This window comes from Gossypium hirsutum, chromosome A11 (genome assembly GCF_007990345.1).
Source record: "Gossypium hirsutum isolate 1008001.06 chromosome A11, Gossypium_hirsutum_v2.1, whole genome shotgun sequence".
In the NCBI taxonomy this organism is placed as follows: domain Eukaryota; kingdom Viridiplantae; phylum Streptophyta; class Magnoliopsida; order Malvales; family Malvaceae; genus Gossypium; species Gossypium hirsutum.
The window spans coordinates 114,785,556-114,799,017 of NC_053434.1; the positions used below are offsets into that span (position 1 = coordinate 114,785,556).

General features: G+C 37.1%; 1 protein-coding gene across 1 annotated transcript; it reads left to right on the forward strand.

Moving 5' to 3' along the window:
- The first annotated feature begins 732 nt into the window (after positions 1 to 732).
- LOC107942231 (uncharacterized) lies at positions 733 to 2,742 on the forward strand. The gene is made up of 3 exons (XM_016875864.1): positions 733 to 2,085; positions 2,190 to 2,261; positions 2,566 to 2,742. Exons 1-3 carry the CDS (start codon positions 733 to 735, stop codon positions 2,740 to 2,742), a joined length of 1,602 nt encoding a protein of 533 aa, XP_016731353.1.
- Positions 2,743 to 13,462: the final 10,720 nt, after the last annotated feature.

Sequence of the window (13,462 nt, forward strand, 5' to 3'; positions counted from 1 at the left end):
TCTAGAGAGTGCTGATGGGCATCATGAAGTTGATGCCAAAGATTTGAGTTTGGTCCCAGACTTGGTGCTCCCCATAAATTCAAAATGCCAGAGTTTGAAAAGTACTATGGGACTAATTGCCCAGAGGCCCACATTACGATGTTCTGTAGGAGGATGACCGGATACGTAAACAATGATCAACTGTTGATTCATTGTTTCCAAGATAGCTTAGTGGGAGCAGCAGCCAGGTGGTACAATCAGTTGAGCCGGGCCAGAATAAATTCGTGGAAGGATCTTGCACAAGCCTTCATGGAACAGAACAATCATGTGACTGACATGACGCCGGATAGGATTACGCTACAAAACATAGAGAAAAAACCTAATGAGAATTTTAGGCAATATGCTTAAAGATGGAGAGTGGTTGCTATGCAAGTTCAGCCATCATTATTAGAGAAGGAGATCACCATGTTGTTTATCAACACTCTGAAGACTCCATTCATTACTCACATGATTAGGAGCACTACCAAAAGTTTTGCAGACATAGTCATGGCAAGAGAGATGATTGAGAACGCCATAAGAGGGGGCAAAATTGAGGGGGAAGTGGCCAAAAGATTAGCCCCAAAGAGAAAAGACAATAAGGTGAACAACACAAGTAGCTTCAATTCAAAGGCGATCATAGTTGGTCAGCCCAAAGTAGCTGCGGGTGGGCAACAGGGTTCTCAAAGGTAGGAATCAGGCACAAGGCATGAAAGAATGCAATTCACACCTATTCTTGTGACGTATTGTGAGCTTTATCAAAGCTTATACGATGCACATGCTATTGCTCCTTTCCACTTGAAACCGTTACAGCCTCCATATCCTAAATGGTATGATGGAAATGCCAGATGTGAGTACCACGCCGGAATATCGGGGCACTCAATTGAAAATTGTACCGGATTCAAGAAGGCCGTAGAGAGGTTGATCAATATGGAGGTTGTGAAATTTGATAATACCCCAAATACTAAAAACCCTTTGCCAAATCATGACAATCAAAGAGTGAATGCCATTGGCATGGCTAGTGAAAGAAGGATGAAGGAAAATGTTGCTGAGGTGAGGGTGCCTTTGAAGGTGATTTGGGAAGAGATGATGAAGAGAGGGATGATAACCTCTGGGAAAGAAAGAGAAAAAACAGGGAACTACTGTGAGTTCCATGGAAAAGAGGGTCATGAGACCCAAAATTGTGAAGAATTCAGAGCCTTGGTGCAAGGCTTTATAGATAATAAAGAGTTACAAATTTTTGAAGGTAGCTCTTATAAAAGAGAAATAAGTGCACTGGAAGGTGAACAAAAAGGAACCAGTCGGCCAAGGATCATTATCTCCCTGCCAGGGAATAATGAAGTGGGGACACCAGCAGTGCCCAAGGTCATTATCCATAAACCTACTCCTTTCCCTTACAAGGATAGCAAGAGAGTGCCATGGAATTATGACTGTAGTGTGACAGTGCCGGAGGAAGAAAATATAGCCAGCGCATCTGAAGAAGTGCAAGTGGAAGGTTCCCACATGCGGAGTGGGAAGCGTTATGATACGGGGGGCATCAGAATAGAGCCCACAAAAACAAAAGGTGTCGAGGTTGAGAAGGAGAAAGAGACCGAAGTACCCATCAATGAGCCAGTAAAGGAGGAGGAGGCTAAGGAATTTCTAAAGTTCCTTAAACATAGTGAGTATAGCGTGGTCGAGCAGTTGTGTAAGCAACCGGCTCGCATATCAGTATTGGCTCTACTTTTAAGTTCTGAGGCGCATAGGGAAGCATTGATGAAGGTGCTTAACGAAACATATGTCACCCATGACATATCTGTTAATAAGCTGGATCGATTGGTGAACAACATTAGCACGGATAATTTCATCTACTTTAATGATGATGAAATCCCACCGGGGGGTAGAGGGTCAACTAAGGCCTTGCATATTACTACTCGATGCAAGGGGTACACACTCTCAAGCGTACTCATTGATAATGAATCGGCTTTGAATGTTCTACCATTGTCTACATTAAACAGATTACCCATTGACAATTCTCACATAAAGACATGTCAGAATGTGGTAAGAGCCTTCGACGGCACAGAAAGGAAGGTGATTGGAAGAATTAACATTCCCTTGGAAATCGGGCCGAACATGTATGAAGTAGATTTCTTGGTAATGGATATCAAGCCTTCCTACAATTGCTTATTAGGCAGGCCATGGATACACTCAGCAGGAGTGGTGCCCTCGTCGTTGCACCAGAAATTGAAATTAGTGACCGATGGATGGTTAATAACCATCAATGCGGAAGAGAACATTATAGCCGCAGTCACTAGTAAGGCCCCTTATGTTGAGACAAATGGAGAATCTATTGAGTGTTCTTTTCGCTCTTTAGAATTCGTAAATGTGACTTTCATTTCAGAAGGGAGTGAGCTACCGGTGCTAAGGATAGCAAGAGCTACAATGATAGCTCTACAAATGATGGCAGGAAAGGGAGCTTTACTAGAAAGAAGTTTAGGAAAATATCTGTAAGAAAGGACTCAGATCCCAAAGTTGATTGAGAAGAAAGACTGCTTTGGTTTGGATTTCAAGCCAGACTATAAGCAAAGGAGGAAAGACATCGAGAAGCACCAAGAAAGGAGAAATGAAAGAGAAGTGGGGTGGGAATCGATGACATTCCCTCCTATATCAAAAACTTTCATATCAAGAGGATTACTTGTAGAAGAGAGTCATCAGATTAATGTTGCACACGATGAAGGATCGGAGTAAAGGAACCTTGAGGGCATTCGCCCTTACGAATCAGGAAGCTCTCTGAACAATTGGACTGTAGAGGAATTTCCTGTAGTCTTTAGGAATTCTTCAGAGTAATTCTCGAAACATTCTTCGTATGGTCCTAACAGGTTATGCCAGGATTAAATACTGATATTGTGGTGCATCGTCTTCCAATAAGACAGGATTGTAAGCCTGTCCAACAGAAGTTGCAGAGAATGAGGCCAGATATTGTTCTGAAAATAAAGGATGAAGTTAAGAAGCAGTTCGATGCGGGTTTCTTACAAGAGGTAAAGTACTCGGAATGGGTAGCTAACATTGTGCCTGTTCCTAAAAAGGATGGGAAGATACGAATATGCGTGATTACAGAGATCTGAACAAAGCTAGTTCAAAGGATAATTTTCCTTTGCCACACATCGACACTTTAGTAGACAACACGGCAGGATATTCGTTGTTCTCTTTCATGGATGGTTTCTCAGGGTACAATCAGATAAAAATGCATCCAGAGGACATGGATAAAACTACCTTCATAACCTTGTGGGGTACCTTCTGCTATAAAGTAATGCCATTTGGATTGAAGAATGTGGGGCCAACATACCAGCGGGCCATGGTGAACTTGTTCCACGACATGATACATAAGGATATTGAGGTGTATGTTGATGATATGATTGCCAAGTCGCGAACAGAGAAAGAGCACATTGAAGTCTTGAGAAGATTGTTTTTGAGATTGAGAAAGTTTCAGTTGAAGCTCAATCCAGCAAAGTGTACCTTTGGAGCTAGATCGGGAAATTTATTAGGCTTTGTAGTCAATGGAAAGGGAATTGAAGTTGACTCAGACAAGGTCAGAGCCATACGAGAATTACCTCTACCACAAACTCAGAGGAAAGTTCGAGGATTCCTAGGAAGACTGAATTACATTGCTCGATTTATTTCACAACTAACTGAGAAGTGTGATCCTATCTTTCGCCTCCTTAGAAAGCACAACGAAGGTACTTGGGATGAGGAATGCCAAAACACTTTTGAAAAGGTCAAACAGTACTTGTTGAATGCTCCGGTATTATCTCCGCCCAGTCCAAATAGACCACTAATACTGTACTTCTCAGTATTCAGCAATTCCATGGGATGTGTGCTTGGCCAACATGATGAGTCAGGAAGGAAGGAGAAGGCGATATATTACCTCAGTAAAAAATTCACTCAATGTGAAATGAGATACTCGCCTATCGAAAAATTGTGTTGCACTCTGATTTGGACAACTCGGAGGTTAAGACAGTATATGCTATATCATACTACTTGGCTTATTTCAAAACTTGATCCTTTGAAATATATGATGGAGTCAGCAACGTTGAATGGGAGAATGGCGAGATGGAAAATACTACTTTCAGAATTTGATATAGTCTATGTGAGTCAAAAGGCTATAAAAGGAAGCGTGATAGCAGAATTCGTAGCTAGCAGAGCGCTAGAAGACTACGAGCCATTGAATTTTGATTTCCTAAATGAGGAGTTGATGTGTGTAACAGCTACAGAGGATCATCCTTGGAAGTTGAGCTTTGATGGGGCATTTAATGAGTGGGAAATGGAATTTGGGCAGTCCTGGAATCCCCAAATGGTGATTGTTATCCATTCACATGCAAGCTAGATTTTGATTGCACAAACAATATAGCCGAGTATGAAGCATGCATCATGGGACTCCGAGTGGCTATAGAGCGAGGAATAAGAACCTTGGGAGTATATGGAGACTCTGCATTGCTGATTTACCAGCTTAGAGGAGAATGAGAGATAAGGGATCCTAAATTGATTAATTATCAAAAGGTAGTTCTGGGTTACTTGAGGAGTTCGATGACATCGCATTCAACTATATCCCACGAGACGAAAACCAAATGGCAGATGCTCTAGCAACTTTGGCTTCAATGATTAAAGTGAATAAAGAGGAAGAAATGAGACCCATTCAGATGAGTATCTTTGAGGCTCCAACTCATTGTTGTAACATTGAGGAAGAGGAAAAGGATGATAACCCTTGGTATCAGGATATATTGCAATATGTGAGAGATTGTAAATACCCAGAACAAGCAACTGAAAATGATAAACGAACTTTAAGGAGATTAGCTTGCGATTATGTTTTGGACGGGGACATCTTGTACAAAAGAAGAAAGGACCAAGTACTGTTGAGATGTGTTGACGCCGTGGACGCTAAGTTAATTTTGGAAGAAGTTCACGAAGGTGTTTGTGGGACACACGCTAATGGTTTCACGATGGCTAGACAAATCATGAGGTTTGGATATTATTGGTCTACCATGGAAGGGGATTGTATCAACTACGCCAAGAAATGCCATAAATGTCAAATTTATGGAGACAAGATACATGTACCACCTTCACCTTTACATGTCATGACTTCTCCATGGCCCTTTTCCATGTAGGCATGGATGTCATTGGGCCAATATCACCGAAAGCTTTGAATTGACATCGGTTTATCTTCGTGGTCATTGACTACTTCACAAAATGGGTAGAGGTCGCTTCTTATGCAAATGTTACTAAGTCGGCTGTGAGTCGATTCTTGAAGAAATAGATCATTTGTCGATATGGGATGCCTGAAAGAATCATATCAGACAATGCATTGAACTTGAACAACAGAACGATAGCAGAAGTTTGTAGTCAGTTCAAAATTAAGCATCATAACTCTTCTCCGTATCGCCCAAAAATGAATGGGGCAGTAGAAGCAGCCAACAAGAACATTAAGAGGATAATGGGGAAGATGACTGGGACTTATAAAGATTGGCATGAGAAATTACCATTTGCACTCTTAGTTTATCGAACGTCCGTTAGAACTTCTACAGGGGCAACTCCCTTCTCATTGGTTTATGGGATAGAAGCAGTGTTACCCATTGAAGTAGAGATACCGTCTCTCTGAGTCTTGTCAGAAATAAAGTTGGATGAGGCTGAATGGATACAATCACGATATGATCAGTCGAACTTGATCGAAGAAGAGAGGCTAAGGGCTATTCGTCATGGTCAGATGTATCAGAAGCAAATGATGCGGGCTTATGACAAGAAAGTGTGACCAAGAGAATTCCGTGAGGGGAATCTTGTGTTGAAAAAGATCCTTCCCATTCAGAAGAACTTTAGAGGAAAATGTATGCCGAATTGGGAAGGGCCGTATGTCGTGAAAAAGGCTTTCTCTTGGGGTGCATTGATCTTAGCAGAAATAGATGGGAAGAGTTTGCCTAATCCAGTGAATTCAGACTCAGTCAAAAATTACTTTGTATAAAGGAGAAGCATTCAGGGTGAAAACCCGCAAATGGCGCCTTGAGTTTTTGAAAAAAAAATGGAGAGGCCAAGGTGAAAACCCGCAAAGGGTGCCTTGTGACCAAAGGGGTTTTGAGTTGAAAACCCGAAAGGGCAGCTCAAACTTTGAAGAACACACGGTAATCTTGCTATATCTGATTCAACGAAGAGTGAAGCGCATTGCATATTGGGGCATCAAAAAAGTACTTTGGATCTTTTAAACACATGCTGAATTCAAGAAAGACTTCATCAAGCTGGTGTATAGACGTTCAGGCGGCGATATCTAGGGCATCTAACATTTGTCCTGTTTGCTATCTTTAGATTCTATTTCTTCTCAAAGATAGGCTTTCAGATTAATTTCCCTTGTATTTTTGACAAATTCATTCAAATTTAGTTATTCTCAAAATTAATTCATCTTCCATTATTCTTAAAGTATGTTGCATTGAAATAGTGATAGATGAACTAAACAATTTTCACAACTGAAGTTTTGCGCATTACTCTGGAAATTTCTAGAGGACACAGGAAAATAAAATAGGACAATTGTTCGAGAAATTCACGTAAGTGAGGGTTGAAAGAACTTGAGGAATTTCTTTCTTCCAGTACGAAATGATGATTGGACAAATCAAACGATTCGATTCTAAGAAAAGATCATCTTACAAATATTCTCAGTGAGTCGTAGCATTTGAAGAGTGGTACAGGCCTATAAGCTGAGCAGGAATAATACTTTGAGAGAAGTAAGGATAAACGAAGGAATGAGTGGTGACGTCTAAAATAGGAGTCATATTCATAACATTTTTGAATCATAACATGTCTAATTAGGAGCATGTGACTCACTTCGATTATAGCATCCTAATCATCAAGCATAAGCACATATGCATTCTAAAGGCAATGTAGGTCTGGGATGAGGTGCCTTAACCCCCTAAGCGATAGGGTAATAGACCAAAGCATAGCAGATCTGGCTTCATGTGTTTACACTGAAGCAGGTCCAAAATAACAAGATTTGGCTTTTCTATCTTCGACGAGGAGCAAATTGAAGACATAGCAGATTTGACTTTCGGATGTTCTCACACCAAAGCAGATCCAAGATAACAGATCTGGCATCTCCATTTCGACGGAGAGCAGATACATAGCAAATCTAACCTTCAGATGTTTATACTGAAGCAGATCCAAGATGATTTGGCATTCTTGTGTTTACAAGGAACAAATCGAAGACATAGTAGATTTGACTTTCGGATGTTCTCACACCAAAGCAGATCCAAGATAACAGATCTGGCATCTCCATTTTGACAGAGAATAGATACATAGCAAATCTAACTTTCAGATGTTTATACTGAAGCAAATCCAAGATGATTTGGCATTCTTGTATTTATAAGGAACAAATCAAAGACATAGCAGATTTGACTTTCGGATGTTCTCACACCAAAGCAGATCCAAGATAACAGATCTGGCATCTCCATTTCGACGGAGAGCAGATACATAGCAGATCTAACCTTCAGATGATTTTACTGAAGCAGATACAAGATGATTTGGCATCCTTGTGTTCACAAGGATCAAATCGAAAACACAGTAGATTTGGTTTTCACATGTTTATGCTGAAGCAAATCTAAGATGGTTTGGCATCTCTGTGTTGTCAGAGAACAAATCGAAGAAGCATATTTGGCATCTCTGTGTTCGACGGAGAACAGATCGAAGATATCAGCATGACAGTTTTGAGTTTGCAATGAGCATCTTGAAGACCATGATTCGATAAGGCCGGGCAAATTTGGTCCTTTTATAGTTTTTGCTCGATTTCTATTATATATAGCAATGAGACAAGAGGGGCAGCTGTAATAGCCCAAATCTGCCCGGATGAATTCCTTCTAAAAGTTCATATCAAAATAGTACTAGTTGATGAGAGTTAAATAAATAAATAAATGTTTATTTATTTAAACAGTCTATATACAGAGCCCAAAACAAAAAATAATACATAACCCAGCAGCCCAAATACCTAAACCCACTACCCGTTTACATTTGACCTAACAGCCTACACCCGGTTTTAGCTTAAGCCCAGTAGACCCATTACACTCGGGGCCCATGAGGCCCAAATGTGTTAACAGATGAGGGGAGACCTAGGTTTTTTTGGAACCCTAGGCACCGTAAATAGAAAATTCCAAAAGCCAAACAAAACGTCACGCTCCTTCGGTTTCTGTCGTTCCAGCTACCCTCCATCAAAGCCACAATTCTAGGCTCCAGGTCACGCCGTGATCAACGCCACCGGCAGATCTGCGTCCAGCACAATCATTGCCGGATTTTCCTCGCGAATATCTGTAAAAGAGAAAGAAACAGCAGCAAACAAACAAAAATGGGAAGAAATAAAAGATTTCTTCCTAAAGTATATTGTAAACAGTGGCTATAAAAGCCTGAATCAAATACGATGTAAAGGATTAGATTTTTTTTTAGAAAATAAAAGCAGTAGACATACGAATACATTTAGATTGCAAATAGTTTCTTAAGGTGATTTATATTTCATATTTTGTTAATTATTTTCTGACTGGTATACGAAGCATTTAAAAAAAACTACGAAAATATTAAGAGGAAGAGAGTCACCTGTAATTCGCTAGAAAGGACGAGGGTTTTTAACCCTTCGATCATCGTGCGTGGTGGTCCTCGCGGTGGCGTGTGGGCATAGGCACCTGAGAACGGGGGCCCAACGAGGTTCTGAGGACAACCCCGAATCCTCCTGCAGAGGATTTCTTTAAGTTTTTTTTTACCGGTGTAAAAATGATTTTCAAGCTTAAAATTTGGTTTATATAGCCTAAAAGAAACGGTGCAGTTTTGGCTTAAGTCAATAAGCTTAAAAAACGACTTCGTTTTAAGACCTGAGGATCCGCATGTTGACCCGATTACCAGGGGAGGATCCGCGTGTTTTTTATAAAATGGGTTAATTGCCCAATTGGTCCTCTCGTATTTTTTATATTTTTAATTTCATTTTATTTATTTTCTAATTTAACTTTAATGTTTTAATTCTGCTTCAATTTGGCCCTCACAGTGATTTAAAACCGTATTAGGGGAAATGGTGTCGTTTTGGGATTAGGGCAAATAGCCCAGTGAGTCCCTCTATTTTAATGCGTATTTCAATCAGGCCCAAAATTTTTTATTTTTTTGCGAATTAACCCCCAAATTTCTTAATTGAATCCAATTTTAGTCCTTTTTATTTTATATTTTTATATATATATTTTTAAAATGTTAGTTATATTTAATAATATATTGTTTTATTTGTATTATTTTTAGCATTATATATACATTCATAAATTTCATTATATGTTGTATTTTTTTATTTTATTATTTATTTGTTACATTATTACTATTATTATATGTATACCATATTATATTTCATTATAATTATTTATATTTTATTACATACTATATTTTATTATATAATATTCCTTATAATATTTATTTTTCTTATATATTCTTTTACATATATTTTATTATGTATATATCCTTTTTTTTCTAATTATGCTACAATACTTTTATATGCAAAATACTTATTATATTATTATTATTATTTTATATTTCCTTATTTTATTCATATTATATTATTATACATAACTTATTTTAAGCTTTTTTTAATTTATATTTTAGGTATATTTTATCAATAATTACTTACCTTATATTACATTTTAATATACATTAATTCTTTCACACATATATATTAAATATTGTTTTATGATTATTAAAGGTTGTATTTTAGAATTCATATGTATGTTGATATGTTTATGTTAAATTGTATGCCATGTATCATCTTTTGTCTGTTAATTTATTAAAATGTATATAGAGTTATACCTTATATATATATGCTCACTTATTCATTTTTAATGTATGTCAAATGTCTTTTGTGTGTATGTTTTACATGTTTTAAATGTGCCATGTTTGTTGTTTAAGATATGTTTAAATTCATACTTTTACAAACCTATTATGATAATATGCAATCTTGTATGTTATTCCATAATGTTAATATGATCCCTCATGCATTAATCAAAAACAAGATTCCAAAGTTTTCAAAAACAAAAAGGCAACGTTTGGTGTTTGGAAGCTTCATGAAAAGTAGTGCCCTAACTTACTGGGTTGCAACTTTTCTCGCTATGTAAGAATAATCAAGCACCCTTCTAAGTTTTCGAGTTTTTAAAATATGAGCAACTGCCTTGGAATTTCAAAGCATTGTATCCTAACTTACAGGATATGGCGTTTTGTCGTTTCGAGATAGGGATTTTCAAGGAGGGCTAGCTTAGTTTCGAATGACTTAAAAATATTACTTCCTAACTTATTGGATGTAATATTTTGATTCATTTGATACAAGTGAACTCTAATTTTCAAAATTAAAATATTCAAAAGAGGATTGTATCTTACAACTTTCAAAATTTCCGACATTAAAGACGCTTGATAATCAACTAGGTACCAATTTTTTTTAGGCGTTACGATGTTGCTAACCCTTCCTCGTACGTAACCGACTCCCGAATCCGTTTTCTCAACTTACGTAGACCAAAATTAATGTTTTAAGACAAAATATTTTATAAGGTGACCCAATCACACCTACAAGAGATTGGTGGCAACTCCCGTTTTCGTTTTTTTAAAGTGATTCCTATTTTCCAAAACTCGATTTAAAAATGGTCTCGACAATTTTTAAATTTTAAAAAATTAATTAAGTGTTGACATGTCATCCACGTATATGTCATATCAGCAAAGTTAACAAATGTTAACTTGTCCATTCATTTTAGGTTAATTTGACAAAAAATCATGCTCAATGGTTAAAATAGACGAAAAATTAAATAAAAGGGCCAAAATGATTTTTTTTATAAAGTTGGAGGCCAAAAAAATCATTATGCCTAATTTTTACATAGTTTTACAACGTTTCTTAATAATGAAATTTAAATGATGATTATATAGATATTTAATATTTTAGCATTGTTTATTTATAATTTAATTTCATTTTTGACACAATGCCTAGAACTACCCATAATCTCTTCCCAACCCTTGAAAAGGATGATAACACGTTTCAACTCACTCGACCCCACATCCTCATATACTAAAAACAATGTTAATGTCAACTTAAAACTTGAATACAAAATATTATCACTTCACTTGATTCAATTTCATATCAAATTTGTTTTGTTTATAGTTTAGTTATATTTTTGATTGATTGAATTAATTTGGTATAATGATTTATTTAGCCCTCCAACATTAAAAAAAGTCTTTTTAGTCCTCCATTTAATTTTTTGCCTCTTTTTAACCCTCACATTTACATTTTTTCTATCAAATCACCCCAAAATAGATAGAAAAGTTAACAAATATTAACTTTGCTGACGTGGATATACACTTGGATGTCAAGTCAACAAATAATTCATTTTTAATATCTTTATTTTTAATAATTTAATAATTTTTATTTTTATTTTTATGGAACCCTGCTGTTCAATTTATAGATGTATATGTAAATATAAGATTTTCACATACTGAGAAAGTTCTATAAATACTTCAACATAGGATCTCTTTGCCTCACACCAATTCATCTCATTTCGTAGTGTTTCCAACATACAGAATTACTATCATTTAACACCCCATACCTGTACCCGAGACCGAGATAGGATACAAGGCATTACCAAAATTTTTAGAATAATTTCAATTAATTTATATCATTTAGTATTCATTTTCATGTTTCATGTAACATCCTTTTCATATTCTTGTATCATATCAAATATTCTATCCGTTGAATCATTGGAGTTTCAATGGATTTTTCAACAATACACTCAAAGCGTACATTTCCATATTCTATCAATTCATATTCAGAAATAACCCTTAGGACGTTTATGTAATAGCCCAAATCTACTCGGGCCTTAAAACCAAAAATAATAAATGAATAAATAAATATTTATTTTAAAAGTCCGTGTACAAAGCCAAAAAACACTTAACCCCATAACCCATTACAGAGCCCAAACAGTTACGGCCCAAACATTTAAGCTTCAGACCCGGCAACCCATTACACCCAAGCCCAGATTTAAACACTCAAACCCATCTACACCGGATGATCCAATATCCTTGACCCAAGGATACACGGGGCCCAAAAGGCCCAAAGCAGTAAACGGATTAGGAAACCCTAGGGTTTCCTGAGAAGTTAGGCGCCGCAAAGGGGGATTCTAGATGCTTCGAGGTTCCAAATGTCACGACTTTTCAGGTCCAATGGCCTAATCGTCACCTTCATCAGTGCGCCGCGACTCCTTGACTTCGCCATCATGCATCGCGCCACCATTGACGCGCGAATCATGCCAGAATTGTCATACACTACAATCCAGCACTGGCCCCATCAGCGCGCAGTCATTGGTGTTCGAACGAAATCCTTACGATTCACCTGCAAGAAAAGGCAAGAAAATCACAGCAGACATGCGAAGCGAATACGAAAAGAAATCAGAGATTTCTTTCCAAAACTTGTAGTGGTTTATCGAGGCTATAAAGCCTTCTTTTCAATCTGTAGAAAGGAGACGAGAAAAAAACTTACACACGCATAGAGAAAAAAAAACACCAGAGAGATATACCAAAATACTGTACACAGAATATTTTTGCAATAATACACCAGAGATTTTTACAGGAAACGAAGGTGATATATATTTTTTTTATTTCTGTTTCATTCTCTTTATCACAAGTTCATGCATATAATACATTGAAAAATAGAGGAGAAAGAAGTACCTTTAGATTCGTAGTGAAAAGCGAAGCTTTTCGGATCCCGACCGCCGTGTGTGACGGAGTTGGTGATGCGCATGGGGCTGAACACGGAGGTCCGATGAACAGAGCAGACCGGCCCAGGGCTGGAGCTCAGAGGACTAGGGAAATTTCAGAAGGTTTTTTTTAGGGGGTTAAAATGTTTTTTTGAAGCTGAAGTTCAAATTATATAGGAGAAGGATGCGACGTCGTTTTGGGGTGACCGTTTAGTGACCAAAACGGTGTCGTTTCAAGGCCTAAGATCCGCGCGTTGACCAGTGACCCGGGAAGGATCCGCGTGTTTCTGACAAAAGGGTTATTTGTGCAATTGATCCCTTCGCATTTATAATTTGGTCCTAATATTTTATGCTTGTTTCAATTTAGTCCTAACAGCTTCTTTAAGGTTTATCCCAGGAACGACGTCGTTTTAAAGAGGATGGTTTAATTACCCTATGAGTCCCTCACATTTTGCGTGCGTTTCTTTGGGGTCCCTAATTTTTTTTAAATTTCGCCCCTGTAATTTTATAAAATTTTAAATTTAATCCTATGTGTTTTTTTTATTAATTTTATATTATATATTATTTGTTTTATTCTAAACCTATATATTTTATTATATAATTATACAATTATTTTCACATGTTATTTATTATATATTAATCCTTATATATATATTAGTTTTATTATTATATTATTTAGTAAATGCTATTTTGAA